Here is a 22303-nt window from a genome sequence, read left to right on the forward strand (position 1 = left end):
GGGTGGCCCGAAGGCCTGAGGTAAATTCCCCTCAGAGAAAACAAAGTCCTTTTTTTTCTCTCGAAGAAAAACAAAAGTGTGGAAAAGAATTTGGAAAAGAATTTTCCAAAAAGCTATCAGCGAATCGATCAGACCGACAACGAAAAAGGTCTTTCCAACGCGGTGGTAAGAAAGGAACTGGTGGGATATCTGCGCCCACCCCTCTGGGCATGCGCGGTGGGGTTCCTGCGCATGCCCGGAGGGAATGGGCACGAAAATCCGTTAAAATAGAGCTTGCTACAGCACCGATTGATCCAGCGCGTGCGCACTGAATCCCCATGGGTGTGAAGCACAGAGACCACATCGAAGATCAGGAGATTCTCTAAATCACTGTAAGGTGCCCTTAAGCTACAAAGTTTTTTGATCTCTGATGCATATTGAATGTGATTAGTAACAGGAAAACAATATTGAAGTGTAATTTTGAACTTCAGGAAAGCTTTAGTGCCAGGCACACCACCTGTGGAAATGTAGTCCGTAATGGAAGCCAACAACTGAGCGCCAAAACACCCGCTAGTTTCTGTTGTGTTGTGAGAGTTGTGTACAGTGCTAGAGCTCCTCCCTAATGAAAACAAAAGTAAACATATTACTATATTTTTAATTACACATGTTTAACATCCATTCATTCAAAATGTTGAAATTTCAATGAAGCTTCTTTAGAAACTACTCAATTAACATTAATGCAAGTGCAACATTTTATACAGTATCAACTGTTTAAATCACTGGTTTGCAAAATGTGAAGCGGCGTGTTTTCTCCACATACAGCTGCTGGCATGACCTTGGGTCAGTCACAAGTTCTGTCAGAGTTCTCTCAGCCTCACCTACCTCACAGGGTGTCTGTTGTGGGAAGGGGAAGAGAAAGGAGATTGTAAACCGCTCTGAGACTCCAAGTGAAGAGCCGGGTATAAATCCAATCTCTTATTTCTTCAAGTGCAAACCTCATTTGGGTCAATGTTAAACCTCTCTCACTTCCTGATCAGTGAAGTCCCAACCTCTTGCACTGACTAACACATTCGTTACCCACTAGTCTAGATCCTGCTTCCTCCCTTCCACATGGCATAACTTCTGAGGATACTACATTTACAGGCTAACAAGTCATGCTTGGGTGGGTGTGTGGAAGGAATGAAAAATCCATTTTACTTTCTGGATAACAATACTAAATTGGCTGTGAAATTGTTTATTGCAAACATATTATTAGTCCTCCATTATTTTGCCTATGTTACATACAATGAGGCTTAAAACTGTCATAATATAGGAAGTCTAAGTTGACAGAGTTTGTTGTATAATTCCTCACTTCTTTAAGCATATCCTTTGATGATAGCTCTAGCCCCAAGAGACTGCTTCATCCCCATGTCAGATAACGAATGGCTGTAAACCTATTAATGATACCTTCACACACCAAGTACAAATACTGAAAGTGTATTAAGACCTTCTCTCCAGAGGGATTTGGCAGCTCCCTAATTAGAGAGCTTTGCCAAAGCCAGACATTTTCAATAAATTACATGATATTCATCTGAAGGAATACTGAACTATCACCAAGTACACAAGGGCTTATTTTTAGAATATTCTCTTGGTTTTAAAATTGTTGCTTATGCTGAGCCTTGTGGAAAATGCATGCTATAGATTTAAATAAAAATATAGTACATCTACACACATCATAAAATGTGTCATTCTGACCGACATCACATCATTATAGGTACAGCATAGGAAAATGTCAGTGAACACATGTCTTTTGAAATTGACTAATTACTGTCCTCAAAAAAACAGGGCTTCACCTTCAACAGCAATACAGCCAAGTAGCAATAAGGAGTTATTTTTACCTGAGAAAATCCTCCCAGGATTATTCGGTGTGAGGGAATTCCATTTCTTACTTCTTGCTCTACAAGCAATTTCACTGCAAAGGAAGCCTGGTGATTAATAAGATAGTAGTGACCAAGTGACCTGAAGAAAACTTTAAAAAGTAGGAATGAATCACTAGATTCCTCTCTCTGCTCACAGCCTTGAGATTCAGAGGGACAGCTGTTGATGTGTCACTTACTACCACTATTTGCCAGCTTTGGGGGAGGGGGATCCTCAACACCTGTTCTGTTCAAAATTACCCCCAATACCTCCTGTCCAGCCTCCCCAAACACCTTTCCCCCTTTTCCAGCCACTCCCTTAAACTAGTCAGATACACACATGCCCAGTCTTCCTTTGCCCTTGAAGAAATGTCAGATTTCTAGACCAGGATCTCATTAAAAAATCCTGTAACTCTTATTTTTTTCTTATGTAGTAAGCACCTCCACTACAGGTTCCAGTGCATTAAAAGTCAGAAACTGAATAACAAATCAAGGATCTCTCTGAAAGAGGAATCTGGAAGTAATACAGAAAAATTAAAATAATAAGGTTGGTTAAATGCATTACAAAAATCTAGTTGCACTTCAGAAAAAAAACAATATATTTGAGACTTAATGGAAAGTAGAGAAGAGGAAAAAAACTATATTGTGAGCTAGTGACATTACAATGAAGGGGGCAAAGGGAACTTTGACTAACAATGATGATAGCAGAAGCGCCCAGACCACAATGCTGCAACACTGACATTGTGGTAAAGCTCATTCCATTCAGAGTACTGCCACTTGGCTCTCAAAGCTGGATAGGGAGATGCATAATTAGCCTCAGCACAGGAACCCGAGACACTCAAATGCCTATACAAATCACAATTTCCTATTGTGCAAGTATATTAGTATCATTATTCAGAGAAATATATGGATACCAAACACCAGGTTTTCCAATCAGCGATTTAGGATCATTTCATTCAATCAGTAGGCATATGCAAATTCAGATTTAGCAATACTGATTAAAATCCACCTCTCAGAGAGATCTGAACAGTTAATGTAAAAATTCTATACAAAATTATAAGTATATAGCATACTTTCAGTTTATTAAAACTTCATTGCTCTATGACATTAATGCAAGCCATAGTTAATTTTACAGAATACAAATATTACAATTCCAAATGGGTATGAACACTGGAGAATTCTCAAATAATTTACTCTTCTGTAAGCCACCCTGAGCCAGCCATTGTTGGGAGGGCGGGGTATAAGTCTGATAAATAAATAAATAAAGACAATTCATCCTTCTCTCCATTATTTAATACAGGGTTACTAAACATACCATTCTCTGCTGCTTGCTTGATACCAGCTTCATCTTCCTGTGCATCTGGAGAGAGTCCAATGATATCGAACCTTAAGAGAAACAATATATTACCCAAGCCTCTATACCCCAGCAGCATTCAGACTAGGTATTAAACAAAGCATATTGGTTCAGTCTTGTACCAAGGAGAGACTAAGAATAATCTACAAAATGCACATCTTTAACAATCCCTTCTAACACAGTAAGGAAAGTTTTTACTAGCAAGGAGATAAAGTGATGGGAAAACTTTTACCAACTTAATTTCTGCATATTTGTAGTTTAAATGGAATGAAAATAAGGCCAGAAAAAGCTGACAAGCCTACAAAGGAAGGGACCTTTGGAAGCCAAAGGGCTGTGAATATAGCGAACTGGGGAACAACACTGACAGAACCCAAACCTCAGGATGTGCACCTCCGTTTAAGAGATGCTTAGAAGAAAAATTCTGAACAGCAAAATCTACTGCAGACAGAAGAATGTAAGGCGAAACTAATTTATTCAAACCTTTATACCCCATCTTTCCTTTTTGACTCAAGGTAGCTTACAAAATCAAGTGTAAAAAAACCAAGGTACCTTATATCCCCAATAGCCCCTCCTGTTGTAATGCCTGCAGCCTACCATCAAAAGGCCTGGCAAGCAAAACAGCTTTGCAGCACTTGCTATACATTTCCTGAGGCGGTAACCCAGCCCATTCCATGTGGTGGAAGGTAGGACTGAAAAATGAACACAAGCTCTGGTCGATGCCAGATGAACCACCTTAAGCAAGGGATCAGCCCTCAGGTGGCAGCCTGAAAACTGTAGATGATGCACAGGGACATATGGAAAGAGATGATTCTTTAGATATGTGTGTCTTCCCTGCACGATGAAGGACTTTACAGGTCATAGCCTGCACCCTAAATTGAACTCAAAACCAAACTACCTACCAATGTAGCTGTTTTAAAATCAGTGGCATGCTCCCACAGGCTAGCCCCTAACTATGAACAGGCTGTCATATTCTAAATCCACTTGCTGTTTCTGAATTGTCTTGCAGGCAATGCATCATAGAACCTGCTGTGATCTCTTTGTGAGGTTACAAAAGCATGGATTAGCATGCTGAGGTCAGCTGAGTCTAAGAAGGGAGAGAGTTAGTGCACTAATGCAGCTGATTAAAAGGCACTCTTGGCCACTACACCAATCTGCTTTCAAACTGCAAGGCTGGGTCCATGAGCAGTCAAGTTCTCAATCATTCTGCAAATACCAACTCCATTCCATACACCAAGAGTGGATTCAATCCCTCCAAACCATCAGACTTCTCAATCTGCATTACTTTTGCCTTGTCTGGAGTCAGCATCAACTTGCTTTGCCTTAGCCACTTGACCATGGCCTTAAAGCACTGGTTCAGAGCAGACAAACACATCTGGAAGTGCAGATAATGAAATATAAAGCTGGGTGTCATCTGCATATTGATGGAATGCCACCCCAAACCACCAGATGTCATTCAATGTCCTTGTGGCGAAACGGGGACCCGCCCTCAGCCCTGGGAGACAGAGGTGCCGTACTGTGGCTCACAAGCCCCTGTTTTGGCCACCCCTGCCTGATGGGACTATTTCTTTTCGTTACACGCTGCCACCACTCACTGAATTGAGTTACCGCCTTCCTTGAGGGACAGTGAGACCCCTCTGTCTAAATTCCCCACCTTGGGAAGTGGGTACCTCGATCTTTGGGTGCCCCCTGGAGAGTTGGCAACCCCTCAGATTTAGGCCTGTTTGTGTCCCCTGGCCTCCCTTTGCCCCTGGTAACGTGCAGAGTCGGGACGACTATGTGGTTAAGGCACACCAGGCTTTTTAAACTCAAGAAAGGAAGATTTATTCAAATATATACATATTGGGCACAGAAAATAAACACAGCCACTTCAACACAACTGGGGCACAGAAAATAAACAGGATAAAAACGTAATTCCTCTGTCCCTACCCACACACCCTCTCTACCTCTGTAGTGGATTGTGGCCTCAGGCCTGGATTTGCGTTTCCCCTTCCTGTTGGGGAGAGAAACTCCAGCCCTCCTCCTCGGGACTGGCCACCAGCACTGCCACCCTCCTGGCTCTCCACCATGATCTATAGTGGCCTGGATTGCCCACGGAATCTCTGGTAACAGGAGTCCCACCTGTGCTCTCACTTGAACCTGCCGTCCATGCTGAAGACCAGGCTGAGACGGACTCTTTTCCCCTCAGGAGCCAAAAAGCCACTTTCTCCTTGGCCCCGCCACTGGGGTGTGTCCCTCTTTTCCCGCTCTTTCCCCTCAAGGCTGCTGGGAAGTGTAGGCAGGGAGGTGTGGCAGCTCCATTGTTCCCTATGGAGTACCCCCCCACACACGTAAGGAACTACCAGGCTGGTATCCATTTTAAGGCCTGGCAGCCATTTCGTCACAGTCCTCATCAATACTGAATTGCATGGGTGACAGAATGGAACTCAGGCACTTCACAGGATAAATCCCAATCCATTGATTCTGCTCCTATCGTGTAAACTTTGTGCCAATCAGCCAAGAAAGATCAAAACTACTAAATAAGGATAACGTGTTCAACTGGATCAAAGCTCCTGACAGATTTAACAATATCAGCATGGATGACTGTCATCTGTCCGAGTTCCAATGATTATCCACCAGTGCTACTAAAGCAGTCTTGCTTTCAAACACAGGCCTAAAGGCAGAGTGAAATGGGTCAAGAGCAAATGTGTAACCCAGGACCCACCGGAGCTATTCCACCAACACATGCTGTTATTTCCTTCTCACCAAAATGTGGAGACCAACCTTTAACTGGCCATTTCATCCTCAGTCAATAAAGGTTTAAGCAAAGCATCTAATAATTGCTTCCTTCAAAGGTCTAGGGATAGATCCCTCAATAAATGAGGCACTGATAGTTTTATCCAAAGGCTCCAATACCTTTCCCCAGCATATTAGAAGCCAAGATGGGCACGGATCAACAGCGCAAGTGATGGCTCTTACATCCCAAGGATCCTTGCAGCATCCTTTGGCAAGATCAATCTGAATCTATTCATAACCAAAGGACAAGCAGGAACTTCAGATACCACTGATAATGGATCTACTCTCAACTTGGTCTTCAAGTCTGAATGGATGGGACAGATTTTTATCAGCAAACAAACACACACACAAGTTACAGCTAACATCATTAACAGCATTCAACCTAAGTGTTATCAAGTCACAAACCACGTTAAACAATTAAGCTGGATGCAGTTATCACTGCCACCTCACTTGTTTGCAAATGGGTTCTGTGCTGTTTTCTATGCCATACAGAGACGAAAAAGGGGGAACCTCAGCTTATAGTATACAAAAAGGAAGAAACGTTAAGGAAAAACCATCAACAATATGAATGTATTCTGTACTAAAATAAAAATAAATTTATTCAGCATTAGTCTGTTGCATATTTCTATTTCACGCTAATGTGTTAATTCTGTATTGAGGTTGGTGGTCACAACCCAACAGTTACTGTTTATAATGTTAGTATGCTTCCAGGCACCACTTCACAACAATAATAGCTCTAGATAGAACATGACACAATATATATGTATAGATGTTACACAATGCTCTCAGACAACATGCAAAAAGTGTCCATAGACCTCCCATGACAAAGATGTCACTGATATAAGGTGGAAATTTCCTATGCAGCCATGTGCAGCCAGTGTACAGCCGTACACGTTTCCTAGGTATGCCTGCATTTCAATCTATCTTCCTCTCAGATCAAAGTGGCTGTGTGTATAACTTGGAACCAGATTTCACAGAATACTTTTTAAAAATTTATTACATTTATATCCCGCCCTTCCCAAATGGACTCAGGATGGGTAACAACAAAGAGCTTAAACAATTAAAACCAATAATGTAATTAATTCTTAAAACAGCTAAAACCCTTACACAATTAAAAGATGGTGCATTAAATATAGCAATTCAGACCCTCCCAATAAGCCGGACTGGTGGTACTGAAGCCATACCAGGTTCATATAGTACCAGACTCCACACAAGGCAAATAGCCAGGGCAACTTCTATGCATGGAGGCCAACTCCACCGTCTCAACTAAAAGCCTGGTGCAACAACTCCATTTTACAGGATTATTGTAGACCAACAGTTCTCAACTTGGGCTGAATCAGGAGGTTCTCAAAACTAACTGGAGCCCCATGCAGTATTTGGAACCAGGTTTCACAGAATATATTCACAAAATTATTGCAGAGCGAGCAACAGTTCTCAACTTGTATTCAATAGAGAACCTTTTTGTTTTCTATGCCATGCCTGAGGAAATACATCCAGGTTCCTTCTGTTTGACATGACAGACCATCAAGGTTTGTTGCAGCACTAGGCTCTTCCCTCCTATTGTGACTGCAGGTCTTGCCCACCAAAAATCAGTTGTCACTGCTGCAGAAGGACAGTGGCAAAGTAAGGTGAAATGTTACTCCATTCTAGGCCTTGCCTCACCTATCTTTCTCTTTATGCACTACAGTTCATGGAAAGGAACTTTTACATTAAGTGTTATGTGAAATTAAGTCACTTGAGCAGGTTAATATGTATGGGCTCCAATATTTATATTACCACATACATTTCAATAATTTTTTGCCAAACACATTAACCTTTTTTCTCATCCCCATCTGCCACCAACTCCCTTCAATATTAAGTGTTCAGTTTGTCAGGAAAATTTCTCCTTTCTTTCTGTGGAGATGCACAATGTTGAAGGCTACTTATTTTTAAATCCCATTTATTCCAGACTCTAGTCATGTAATATTTAAAAATGCAGAGTGCAGAAAAACCACAATTACGCTTTTCTCGGATTACCGACATACAACAGACTACACATGTATATGGAATTCTAAGGCTGTAGTCACACATGCTAAATAATCTACTTTCAGTGCACTTTGCAACTGGATTTTTACTGTGTGAACTTGCAAAATCCACTTGGAAAGTGCACTGAAAGTGGATTTTTTAGTGTGTGTGACTGCAACCTTTGTCTTACCGTTATATACTATTTGGTAGTGCAGTCCTAAACGGAGTGACATCCTTCTAAGCCAATTGACTTCAATGGATTTAAATGGGTGTTACCCTGTTTAGGATGGCACTATTAAAACACTTTTCAAAATTACTATCAATTCCAGTGAATAAACAAGGGAAGAAAAGATTAATAGAGTAGCATCTTAGCATCTTCTACCCCTCTGCATATCACACCTAATCCAATTATGCTTGCTATTGTCATTTGCCTGCTAATGTCATTCAACATCTGAAATCACGCCACTCTCCAAAATATAGGACAGATGGACTCACATTCTGTCTGTATCTGAAGAAGTGAGCAGCAACCACAAAAGCTCATATCCTGCCACAAATTTTGTTAGTCTTTAAGGTGTTACTGGACTCTTGCTCTTTTCTAGTGCTCCATACAGACTAACATGGCTACCCATCTTGATCTCTCTCTATGGGAAGAAAAATGCATGCCCAAAACCCACAGTAAGCAGACATGACTACAGCATACTATAAACTGATCTGGACGCAAAATCCAGCTCAGCCATGGGCACACTTGCTTTTTGCATCCCTCACAGAGTTGTAAAAAAAGATAGTCAACCCTATTTCCTGTTCAGGAAGGTAAGAGTATAAGGGCGGGTTATAAAGCAGATAAATAAATTGGATAAATAAATAAATCCCAAGAGTATCCTAGGTCAATGGACTTGGAAGAATGCAACTCTGCTTAGGACTACACTGCAGGAGTGCTAACTTCACAAATTTATTTCCAAATTATTACTTACCAAGACGGCATAGCCATGTTCATGTTTAGTGAAACTGGCGTAACTGGCCTGGAAATTTGGGGGAGAAACAAACTTTTTAAAAAGAGAAATACTGAGAGAGAACATTTGAAAGTATTAGTTTATGTAGCTAAGTCCTGGATTGGTTTTTATATAGAAACTGAGCAGGTACCAGGGACAATATAAACTATTCCCTAAGCACTGTTCCTAATGCTGAATAATTTGCACGTGTCTTCAACTGCCCTGAAAAATACAATGCTTCCCTTCCCCACAGCTTTGTAAACCCCATTTTGACAATTCTTGCAACCTGAAGTTTGCTCCGGTGCCTAGAGCTCTGATGGCCCTCAGCCTTACAGAGTTTAAAAAGAGGGGGGAAGGGGGAGTCAGCCCTTAAAAGGAATGCCCTACAAAATTGCTAGGACAAAACTCAGTCCCTGCTGGCTCTCACAGCCTGCTTAGCAGCAGCAGTAACACCACCACAAGCAGCTCCCACAGAAAGAGGATGGCTTTTGCCTTTATTGGGAACTCCTGCTCTCTTCTGCCACCAGCCACCAGAAAGCTGAAAGCAGGTGGAAATGCTTGGTGGGGTGGGAAAAGGAAAGAGTCTTTTCCCCAAAGGGCAGGAGTGGGGGCAGAGAAACCTGGCCTTGAGAGGAAGCAACAAGTCAGTCTACAAGCTGACTTTCACTAGTGCTGGAACCATTCAGAGTGCAAATAACAGAGTAGATGATGAATGGTTTTATACTCAGGTTTGGTGTACAGGATTATCATCCATATTTACTGAATCATTGAAGTGGGGGCTCCTGTCTGAAATCTATCCTCCCCACAATGACTCCATGTTTTAACTGAAAAGAGAATAATTCTTGGGTATTTTTCCTTCTGTTCTAATTTTATAGCAGTCTGGTGATAGCAGTTTGCCTGCCTTACATTGGCCCCGTTCACACAGCGAATTTGCTGCGGGAGAGCCACGATTGGATGGCGGATTTTTCGGGTGCGATCACACCACATCTGGCAAGTGGAGCACACCCGTGGCCAACCCATGGCATGCCGCCGAAAATGCGCAATAAAAAAATACGTCCTCGAAGGTAGTAGCAAACTGTTTGCCACAGGCTGCCTCCAGACTCCCTTGGTGTGATTGCGCAGGCGCGGCTTTTCCCTCCAGCCGTCTTCGTTCCAGCGTGCATGCCGAGGGCCGGAACCATGGGTTGCCGCCGATGTGTCTGATCGTGTTGTCAAACGGCTAATTGCAACACCGCAAATAGCCACGCCTCCCTCCCCGCGTTTTCTGGCCCGTGTGACCGGGGCCAATATTAGCTTAAACAAAAGAAGCCTGAGTTTGCAAAAGGTTATGTTGTAATACATGTTTTTTAGGTGCCACAGGCTTCTTCTTTTTGTTGACATAAACTTAATATGGTTATACCCGCTGGAACCCATTAGTTTAGGTCCAGTTTGTTTACATTCAACTGAATCAAATGGGTGAGGTTTTTATTACACAGAACAGTCAGTTTGCATGATGCTCAACAGAACACCAAGCCCCTACCCCAAGGAGCTTACTAAAATGTTTCATAAGGAAGATGGTAAAAAGAGAGGAGAGAAGATGGAGAGGCAAAACTGAGGAAAACTGTACATTCATTCCAATGACATATATATGGGTTTAGCCCCTGCAGGGGAGTGAAACTAAGAGGTTGTACCAAAGCTTTCCAAAGTTTTTTCCTGGGCTTTGTCACTTCAGAAAAGTAGCTTTACACACACAACATTTTGTACCCTATCTGAAAGATGTGGAAGAAGCAACTCTGTACTTTATCCAGGAAGACATTTCAGAGACCTGGGACAACTGCAGTGAAGGCCCTGCTCTTCACATCTAACTGATGTAGAGCTAGAGTCTGACCTACTGATTTTAGAGCTGCCGACTAGTGTGGAGAAAGATGTCCTGTCCCTTTCATAGAAACTTTAATGTGTGTGGAAATGGACTGTTAGAAGCATTATGTAGCAAGAAGGTAAGTGACATCATCCCCCTAATCCTCTAATAAAGGGAAATGACATTTTTTTTCCAGTTAGCAACCCCATTTATAACATAGAGACAGCATTAAACTTACTGTGACAAAGGAAAGTTTTTATTTTGTATGGATGAGTTTTGGCTCCTAAGTTCAAAGAAAATTTGTGAAGGCCTGTTTTAACCAATGCAATGTGAACCATGTGTACTGTTCCATCTGTGTTCATTAAGTGAAGCACCATTTGCTTTCTTGCATTACTTCCATCATACAATAAGATGCATCACAGGTCTGTTCTTCCCCTCTACTTTGCCTTAAATGGGACAGAGCACTCTTAGCCAAGACTTGGGTTTTTTCCCCCTGTTCCTGATTTTTTTTGCCTGACTTTGGTTGCCTCAGAAGGATAAAGGTATGACAACTGATAAACTTAATATTTACCATGAAGATTCTGTGTTTGGGACCTCACCTTTCTGTCCCACACTTTATTACAAAAACCTCTACTCCTTGAATTGTAGTTCTCCCAATTTCTAGTCCTCCTGGTACCCTAAACCACCACTTGGGAATCTGGCCAAAAACACAAACCATATACACTTATAAGATACATAATCAAAGAAATTTATATAAATTTATGTAGATTAATACATACAACACGTGATCAGATTGGTAAAACTGTGTAAGCCTGAAAGTTCTTTGAACTTACTTGATATGAGAAATATATTTACCTATAGATATTAATACATAACTGGGAGCCAAGAATATGCAATACATAAAATTCATTGTTTTCACAGAAAATCCCCAACATTTTCTTAGCAACACTCTATCTAATCTTGAAAAGAGTGATTTGAGTTGTAAAATCAGGAAATTATCTAAAGCCCTACACAGTGCATGATCTGATTTACTATGTTTATTTTGAGTTCTATTTATTTAGTAAACAATTTTTGAAGTACCGCATGTTAATTTTATGCCCCAATAGCAAGAAATACCCAACCAGAAAAAATATGTGGTTTCACTTGATCAAATGTGTTTCATATATTATGCTGAAACAAATTCAAAGCTTTATGTAGAACTTATTTTACTAGCATAATACTGCTAACATTTAAAGGCAATATAGCATTTACATCCCCTTCACTTATAAATTTAAGGGACAAAACCTCACTGGACACTGTTGACACACTAATTTTTAGCACACCTAATGAACAATGCATGATGCACTGCAGACATGGTTGTCTACTTGTCTGTTTCAACATAATGTTAACTCTTGTTCACAGAGGTTAGTGGGGTACCTTGGCATTTGCATTATGTGTTAGGTCTGTGTAAGACTGATGATTCTATCCCTTCCATGTGTTATGAGACACCTAAGAATTTTAGCCTTGGTTTTTGATTTGACCTGCACAGCCAATCAGGTGAATCCGTAACTTGATTTTTAAAATTTGGGTAACGTATATATTTGTGGTTTTATCACTTCATACCATGGTTTAAAGGTAAAGGTTCCCTTGCTCGAAATCCAGTCGAATCCAACTCTAGGGTTGCGGTGCTCATCTCCGTTTCAAAGATGAAGAGCCAGCGCTGTCCGAAGACATTTCCGTGGTCATGTGGCCGTCATGACTAAACACCAAGGCGCACGGAACACTGTTACCTTCCCACTGAAGTGGTACCTATTTATCTACTTGCAATTTCTTGCTTTCGAACTGCTAGGTTTACCAATTAGTAAAAAGTAAATATACTGCCCTACACAATTCCTAAGGATAATCAAGTGAAAAATATTAATTAGAACTTTGAACTGCCATGCTGCCTAATATTGTATTAGCAATGACATCTATTAATTGTTAATTTTATGAAACGTCAGAAATTGAAAGCTTTGGAAAATATGGAAGACTAACCAAAAAGATTACCATACTTACGCATGTGGACAAATGTACTTTACATGTGGGCTCCTGATCCCAGCAAATGCTTCAGCCCACCCATGCCTATTGGAACACAAAGAACAGTTTATTACACTTTGTTCAACAATCCTACCAACCCACTAAATGAAAGTTCTGTTTTTCATACCCTTGCTTTCACAAAACCCTCAAAGCAGCAGAAACAGAGTGGGACCATCAGCAATCATGGAGTTTGTGCATAAGAAAATATAAGAATTGCAAATTTAGATTAAACAAGCCTGGTTCCTAACATAGGTGTATCAAACAGAAGTTCACTTGAAAGAACTAAGACAAATGTTTGAGTAAAGGAACAGAACAATAGTCTACTTTGTATCCTGTACCAATGACTATATTTCCAGTGGGTTAGATACAGCATGATGACATGGGGGCACTATTTTATGTCTCCTGTCTACTTTGCACTCCATGGTGTTTCAGGAGGATCCTTGTCCCCTCAGGAGCGTAATTCAGGGGCTGAGCAAGCTTCAGGAAGGTGCAGAAGAAGGCAGAAAAGTTACCTTAGAGTTTTACTTGTGACTACATGAATTTCAGTCACAACTTTTTAGTCACAAGTACTGTATTTTCCTATTGTCCATCAATTTAAAAAAGACATGTATGGAATGAGAGTTAGAGCTAGTAGGATAGAAACAAATACTGTATGCCCAGCATATCCTACTGTTTTCTTTTTCTTCTCTATCCTGCAACAACTCTCTACGGTCTTTCTGTTTTGCCCAGATGTGGGCTCCCTCGATCACATGCAACAGGTAGCCCCGATTAGTAAGCAGTGCTGTACATCTGTCTGCTTCCTTCTCAAAATCCTCTATCAAGGTAGAATTTCTTCTCCGTAGAGAGTTGTTGCAGGATAGAGAAGAAAAAGAAAACAGCAGTAGGATATGCTGGGCATTTGACTTCACCTCCAAGGCATATTTGATTAGAAATATAGCACTAAAACACTGGCACATCTTAGGTGATATACCAAACTGTGGGGCTCTACCATTTATAGGTTTTCGCAGGACTACCAATATAAGGGATAGGATCATTAGAGCGGATTTACCAGAGGAGGAAAGAGAAACAACTACCCCGAAAGGTCATTTCAAATGTCTTAAATGTGTAGCCTGCCCGCAGGCACGGGAGACCAAAACTTTGAGTTTCCCGGAAGTAGGCTTTAGGAAAGATATCAATTTTCTATCAACCTGTTCAACCAAAGGCATAGTGTACCTTTTACAATGTAGTTGTGGACTCAAGTATACAGGGAAGTCCTCATGTGCGCTAAAGACACGGGTATTGGAACATAAATCGCGTTTGAAACACAAATGTCCTGATGCCCCCCTCGTCCAACATATCTCGGAGAAAGGGCATAGTCCTGAGGATTTTAAATTTGTAGTGTAAGAGGTGGTCCACCCCAAACAATATAGTATGATGGATATGCAGGTGTTATTACGTAGAGAAGCCTTTTGGATATTTAGATTAAATATGTGTCAACCTGCGGGTTTAACAATTCATTAGATCTGGCATGTTTCCTGTAAGTCAGTTCGTTTTAGGTGATTCCTTGGTGTAAGTTTCCTTTTGCAGATTTGTTTATAAGTTTTGGTTTCTCTTTGTAAACTTGTCACATAGTTGTTATAATATCAAACAGACTTGTGTGGGTCTGTGTCAATTACCTTGTCTGATTGCCTTGTCAACTTCAAAACGTTAAGATTGTACCTTTAAGAAGTGAGATGCTACAGATTAAAAAGGGATGAAGAGTTTACACCTGCTAAGGCTTGATATTGAACTTGTTCGCCCGTTATTTGGAAAGACTTTACCTTGCAGGAGTATGTTCTACCTTTAGGGTAAGAGTATATAGTTTATTATTATCATCCATCGTTGTAAATTTTATTAACTGCTGTATTTTTCATGAAATGTGCACATAATAATAACGTTGTAATTCTATTGTAGGGATTGATGAATGATATTGAATTTAACCATGAAATGAGAAGAAACAACTGCTGTTGTATGTATGATTTTTAATGAGATTGCTTAATATATAGTTTTGTGGTACATTGTCTAGATATGAAGATAACGTCATATATTGTATTTTATGAAGGAGATTTTGATGTTTGGAAGAAGTTCTTCTTATGAAACGGAAGTTTAACTCTGGAGAATTTTTCTCCATCTGATATTGAAAATTGGAAATTCACAAAAAGATTATATTATATGTTCTGACTTTACTTAGTTCTGTAATTTGTAAGATTATAAGCGCTTTTTGCATCAATTACAACTATTATTCTAGCAGACCCTAAAGCAGGGGTCGCACATACAGTTCATGGGCCGAAACTGGTCTGTCCTGGGCTCTTACCTGGCCCATGAGCCACTGGTCATTTATTGCCAGATGACGGAAGCTGTGTATTCTGTCCTTGTTTACTGTTCCAGGGCTAATGAGTAATGGGTAGTAGAAGTGGAAGGGCAGGCATCAGGGAGATACCTTAAGGAAATGTTGTAACAATGTTTTAAGCATGTTTGTATTTTGAGTAAAAAAATAATATTGTCAATTGGGTTTGCCTGTGTCATTTATAAAGGTTATATCTCCAGTACCTGGCATTACATTTTATGGCACACATGGCCTAGCCCAACAAAGTGACATTTATGTCAGATCCAGCCCTTGTAACAAATGAGTTTAACACCCCTGCTCTAAAGGAATTTGCATGGCATGCCTTCACATTTCAAGTTAATGAAAGCTAGCAAAAGTAATAGGAAAAAGCCCTTAATAAATCACTCTTGCTAACCAGAAGCAGATGTGAACAGTTATGAGAAAATAAGTCTCCCCAAACAGCCACCATCATTTTAAATAACCAAGTCCCATGATGGAATGAATAGAAGAAAGCAGAATAAGAACATAAGAACATAAGAGAAGCCAATGTTGGATCAGGCCAATGGTCCCTGTAGTCCAACACTCTGTCACACAGTGGCCAAAAATACCAGGTGCCATCAGGAGGTCCAGCAGTGGGGCCAGGACACTAGAAGCCCTCCCACTGTTGCCCCCCCCCCCAAGCACCAAGAATGCAGAGCATCACTTGCCCCAGCCTGAGAGTTCCTATCTATACCTTGTGGCTAATAGCCACTGATGGACTTCTGCTTCATATGCTTATGAAGCTGTCCATGCTTGTAGCCGCCACCACCTCCTGTTATATATATATTATACGTCATATAAAAATATAACAGAAACAGACTACTTGGGCAGTGAGATAGGTTTCTCCAACTTCTCCCCTATGAAACTGCTTTGTGCCAGCTTGGTCCCTTGATCCTATTTGCTGATGCTATATAGCCATCTGGGGTTCAAAAACTGTAAGCTGATATGAAGAAGAAAAAGAGATTGGATTTATACCCTGCCCTTCACTTGGAGTTTCAGAGAGGCTTACAATCTCCTTTCCCTTCCCTTCCCCACAGCAGACAACCTGTGAGGTAGATGGGGCTGAGAGAGCTCTGAGAGAACTGCTCTTTCAAGGACAGCTCTGACGGAACTATGGCTTGCCCAAGGTCATCCACCAGGAGTGGGGAATCAAACGAAGTTCTCCCAGATTAGAGTCTGCTCACTTAACCACTACACCAAAATGGAGCTGGTAAGAAGTCAGGCCATAAAAAAGTAATATGGAAGGGGGCAGGAGGAGGATGAAAAAGGTCAAGTAAAGAAAAGCCATTGTTTAGTAGATTACAAAACACTTTGCATGTTAAAAGATTCCAAAATGTTCTCTAACACATGTAATTAAAAGAAAAGGGGTGGGAAAATCTATGCCACTCTCAGTGAACCACTGACGGAGTACTAGGCTGTATGGACCATTGGTCTGACTTGTTATAAGGGACCTTTTTTGTGGAATTCTATCTGAATGTGATGGAAACATTGATATTTGCCATAAACAGTATTTTGCTTTTGGTAACAAGCTATCCTGAACCAGCTATAAAATAACCTCTTTGTATAGAAATTACTAGAAAGCCTGAGTTAAAAATGATTTGAGTTCATGTCTTTTACATACATTATTTTAACCATTTCCAACTTAGTCAACAACAAGAAAGGGGACCCGCAATACTCGCGGGGGGGGGAAGAGCTCCACGCAGAGCAAGAGGAGGAGGAGGAAGCAGCAGCAGCAGGTAAGCTTCCCCCCATCCCTGCCGATTCCCCCCGTCCCATCTCCTCCACCCCCTCCTCTGGCTCAGGGGGTGAGGCCCGAGTGGCTGGCAGCCACTGGGCCTCACCGATCTCCCCCTCGCCGGTCTCCCCCCTGGCTCTGGAAGCGAGGCCCGAGCGGCTTGCAGCCACCGGGCCTTCGCAGATCTCCCCCCCCCGCGCATGCGCAGGGAAGGCTCTTTTACCTTTTTGGGGATTTAAATATCCCCTCTATATTTTTTTCAACTTTTTAGATTTTTGTGCACACCTGGGGACTGCCCCGGCTCTGGAAGCGAGGCCCGAGCGCCTTGCAGCCGTGGGGCCTCGCAGATCTCCGCAGATCTCCTCCCACCCCCAATCTCCTTCTTCCCCTTCCCCCTGGCTCCGGTGGTCTCCTCCGCCGCAGCCGATCTCGTCCCCCCCCTACGGCAAGGCCTGAGCGGCTTCCAACCGCCAGCCCGTTGCAGAGTTCCAACAGTTTTACTTTTGGGGGGGATTTCAGTATCCCCCCTATAGTTTTTTTTACAGTTTTTCGATTTTTCTGCACATTTGGTGATTGCCCCAGATGTTCAGGAAAATCTCCCTGCCCCCCAGGTGCCCCCGATGTGTGGATTTAGATATCCGCACACACTGGGGACACTTGGCTATTAGTATATAGATGTGTTCACATCATTAAAAAAGGGCTCCCAGTACATCCTTAAACACTTAATATGAACTAAGCCAAAATGTCAGTACTGATTCCTCCCTATTGCCAAATCCCTAATAATTCAGGAGATTTAGTTAACTTAAAAATCTACATGATGAACTGAAAACGCCTGATATGGAAAAAAAATGCAGCATAGCAGAGCCCCTAACAAATTAGATAGCAACAATTTTTCCTCATAATTCATCAATAGCAAAATGCACTTTCAAGGGCTGATATCATGTGTTAAGAAATGTATTTCTTACCCTGTATCTCCTAATCCATGAAGAAATATGACCTAAAAGTCAACAACATATGAATTAGAATATTTCTTTTCAAAATTACTTGAGATAAGCTAATAGCTGCATTGACATCACAGACTCATTCCATATATAAATATAAGAGAACACAGCCAATTTAGACCCAAGTCTATGAATGGAAACTCATGTAATCAGACTTGAAGATCCTACTGCAAGCTGAAGGGCCCTCTCACAAGTACTACAACCCAACCACAGCTTCACCAACATATCAAAAATAATATGTTTCTCTATGTTACTGTACCACACTGGGGAACTTATGGCTTCTTCACATTTGTTTGTATTTGGAAGGTTATTATACTCTTTTACAAATCTGTTAACAGTCCTTTAAAAAATAACTCCATGCCTTATCTTCATATTAGTATTAAAATATTTATTTCTTGCATAGCATTAATTTCTGGTTACATCCATCTGTACTCTGAATTTTTAAAGCAGCATTATTTATTATAAAGTTTTACTTGATTTTTTTGTATATGTATTAATACTGCTCATTTGTTGAGCCACATTTGAAGATTCAGTGCTCCTAAAAAAACCCTTTACATTTTTCTCTTAATTTCCTTTATTTTCTGTTTTTGTAGAATACAGCTAGAAATACCATTCAAAACTACTTCTGCATCACAAGTGCTCTGTATATTTTCTGTGTGGGGGCTCACTGTGTAGATCAAGCTTCATTGCATCATTCCCTATAAAAATGTGCACCAACCGCTGCATTCTTACCTGGAAGCAAGCTGCACTGAAGTACAGCTTGTTTCCAAGGAAACATGCAAAGAATTGTGCTTCACATTTTAAAAATAGGATACATTGCATGGGGTGGGGGCATCTAATGCAGCAAACCAGTACACGGTGGAGCAGCCATTAACAGAGGCAATTTCAAGCAAACTTCATATAGCAGTAGCATCAAGTGAAACAGCTGTTACCCTGTACTGCCAATGCCATGGCTGGTCTCACAAACATTTCTAGGAAGTAGAGATGTGAAATTTCTGAAAATTTTCAAACTATGAGAAAAAAAAATCGGGAAAAAGCAAACCCCCCCCCCAAAAAAAATGGAAATTCAGAATAAAATTGAAATATATGCAATACTTACTATCCTATCAAACCTAAACTAATTTTACTGCTTTAACAATATAAAACTCATCATCTACTTAGAATACAAAATGGCTATATTTGACATATTTATGGATGTTAAGAGTTTTATACAAGTACGTGCCTAAGTTTTATACAAGTACATTTTCAAATATAACCAATACTTGAGAAAATTGCAAGCTGATACTTTCTAATCGATGCTGTTTTAAGCACATGTACTTTACTTTTTGCTATCTGGTTAGAGACCACTCAGTCTCAATTAAACTTTTCAAAGTTTCTCCAAGGCTTTGGTGCACTTTCTGCCCAACTTCTGATCTTTTTTCTCCTCCAGCAAGTCAGGGCAATAAGCTACCTTTTACCCAATCTGTAGGTCTATGTGTCACAGTGATTTGAGGGAGAGGTGAAAAGGTTAACCCCAAGTCAGGTCAAAATGACAACGGCAAGTAGGCAGCAGTTGAAAAGCAATTAAAGCCCCTCATGAAGATTAGGTATCTTACTAGGTGCAGAAATGCATCTTGGATTTAAGAGTTGTGACTTCAGCATAACTAGCTTTGGCTTTAAAAGCTTTTCACTTGTTCTAAAAAGGAAAACATTTCATAGGAGGTTTCCCCCCCCAATACTCTCCCAAAATTCCATTTTTTAAAATTCAAAAAATAAGTCTTGGAAAAGGTCCCCCCCCCCAAATTTCTCCAGCTTTTCATATCTCTGCTAGGAACCAAGAAGCTATTAAAAGCAAAGCTATAGTAATACTGCTGTCTCCTACCTTGCAATGCAAGCTTGGGAACAAGGGTGAAACTCCCCAGCAGGCCACAGAACTGAGGAGTGAAACCGGGCATATAGTTGGGAGGGATGATTTTTTAAAAAATATTATTATTTCTGCTTGAATGATGAGTACAGTCTTCAAGGGCCTACAGCAATGCCAACCTATTAAATAATTTGCATTGCTCAAATTAATAAAGAAAATAACCATATATATTGGTAATTAGTACAACTATATTCATAGCATTTATTCAACATTAATTTATTTCCATCAATCCTATTAAATCCCACTGAACATAACAGAGCCAAGTAAACATGCTTCAGACTGAGCTGTAAGCAGATGAATTCCTGATCCTGTTTATTTGGAACATTCCTGCACTCTTAGCTGTTATTCACACTGTTAGTTATTTTAATGCAAGTGCTCATGTTCAGATACTTATGAAGGAGACAGCTAAATAAGATAGTTTGTTGCAACAAGCTCTGCTTATAAAAACATGAACATTTTGTGATTTTTCAGGTCTTTTTCAACCATTTCTCTAATTTCATTACCATGATGAAAGCAACGAATTTGGCAATAAGACAGTCAAGCTATCTGGCCAAAAAAATATTTTTAGGTCTTGCCCATAACACAGGACAATTGGCAAAGAGGAAACCAACAAGAGGCATAATTCTAACTGTAATCAATAAATGCCTGATATTACTATGTTGTGTTTTTATTTACAACATATGCCCAACTATAGGGAAACTTCATGTGATCATTTCTAAAGATTAACCTTGTTCATACTCCTATAGATTAAAACTGAACTAGTCATACCAGTGAACATATAAATGAAATCCTCATGGGAAAAAACTAGTGTTCACAGAATTGTTTAGCATGCAGGTTAAACATTAGTTCATTTGGCAGGGTATTTTGAGTTCAGTGCTACATTAAAATGAAATACCACTGCTAACTACACTGAAGTGAGCACTCTTAGGATTGCACAATACTACAATTAAAAAGCTAATTTTAATTAACTGTAATACTTGTATTATTGTATTTTATACTGCTTTTATTGTTACAATTTGGCATTTTGCCCTTGTTAGCCACCCTGAGCCTTCGGGGAGGGCGGGATACAAATCCAAAGAATAAAATAAAAATAAATAAATAATGAAGCTAATAAAAATCCTCCAATGGCAGAGGAATTGTATTAAAAACAGGTATCATCTACCAAGGCTACTAAATAGTCGTGTAATAAGCATATTTACTCATTCAGACTTCTTCAACGTTTTAGGTCCAGTTGATTAGAACCAAACCTGGCAGATGTGTGGCTTTTGCAGACTCTCCATCCCACAAACTCTCCACAGCGCACCCCGCCCTGTGTCTTTCCATCGCCTTGAGGTCTGCGTTTCAGGGGGCAACGTGAGCCGCGGCAGAGCAGGGGAGGCTCTCAGAGAGCTTTTTCTTGACACAATCAAAGAGCGAGCGAACACCGCTAACAAAATACTGTCAATGAATCTGCTCAATTAGCATGGTCTTCGCAAAAGCAAAGACAGACCTCCAATCTCCTACGAGAGAGGCTTTGCCACCGGGCGGACACTCTCTTCCAAAGCACCTCTAGCCTAAACAAGGCGTCAAGCATCCCACTGACAGAAGGCCGCCTTTTCAAGAACCAGTTACAAAATGTCAGTGCCCCAGTCATTAATGCCTCGAAGCGCTGAAAGTGTCGCGTCCCGAGCAAAAGCCTGGAAGAGGGGAGGGCAGCCCTACCGCTAGGGGGCAACCGAACGGGCCGCGCCACAGGCTGCCCCAGCAGGAGACGCGCGCTTTCCCTGGCCGGCCTCCGACACGACTCTGCCCGCCCGGCCGAGCTTTTCTCTCTCCTCCCTCACAGGACGAAAGCCGCGAGGGGCTCGCTGAGCTTCCACTTACCGCGGCGGTGGCCTTCTTAGCGGCCGGGACGATAGCAGGGAGCGGGGCGGACATGTTGTTGCCGCACATACACTGGATTCTCCGCAGCGACCAGTGAGAAATTGCCGGGGAGGGGGGGGAGAGAAGGAGGAAGGTCGGGGAGGGTGGAGAAACGGGCGATGCGAGGAACGGATTGGAAGAAGGGAAAGGAAGAGGGAGGGAGCCGGGAAACGGCGAGGAAGCTCCCCAAATGCTGCCCCGCCCCCTCTCTCCTTTGCTTGCGTAAACTCCGCGCCAGAAGAACCGTTAAAAGTGGCGCGGGTGACAGACAGACTCGGGCGCGCGCACGTCTCCGAGCTCGCGACTGCCCAGTACGTTTCCCATTGGTTGGATCAAGCATTGATGGACGGCCGGAGCTGGCATTGTGGGACTTCTCTACCAAACCGTAGGGATAGAGGGTCTTGTGGACGCACACCAAGATTCCCTTCTGACGTCTGACGTCATGCTTTCCTTCCCCTCTTTAGAAGTGACAGCTGGCGAGATGCAAGAAGCGA

The 22303-nt window shown here is 41.4% G+C and overlaps 1 protein-coding gene across 2 annotated transcripts in view; it reads right to left on the reverse strand.

Annotated features, from left to right (window-relative positions):
- The window catches only part of LYPLA1 (lysophospholipase I), a 32692-nt gene extending 10623 nt beyond the window's left edge, over positions 1-22069 (reverse strand). Inside the window, exons 1-7 of one of the 2 annotated variants that reach the window (XM_015427024.1) lie at positions 21771-22069; positions 17969-18000; positions 12865-12930; positions 8976-9023; positions 3190-3260; positions 1857-1930; positions 497-598 (exon numbers count right to left, since the gene is read on the reverse strand). In XM_015427024.1, coding sequence (XP_015282510.1) covers positions 497-598; positions 1857-1930; positions 3190-3260; positions 8976-9023; positions 12865-12930; positions 17969-18000; positions 21771-21839 — 462 coding nt within the window. In that variant the 5' untranslated portion in view covers positions 21840-22069. Of the gene's footprint in view, positions 1-496; positions 599-1856; positions 1931-3189; positions 3261-8975; positions 9024-12864; positions 12931-17968; positions 18001-19865; positions 19951-21770 lie in introns of those variants that run through there. The other variant, XM_015427025.1, reaches the window with a different exon arrangement.
- Positions 22070-22303: the final 234 nt, after the last annotated feature.

Source organism: Gekko japonicus, unplaced genomic scaffold, assembly GCF_001447785.1.
Source record: "Gekko japonicus isolate JY-2015 unplaced genomic scaffold, Gekko_japonicus_V1.1 scaffold349, whole genome shotgun sequence".
In the NCBI taxonomy this organism is placed as follows: domain Eukaryota; kingdom Metazoa; phylum Chordata; class Lepidosauria; order Squamata; family Gekkonidae; genus Gekko; species Gekko japonicus.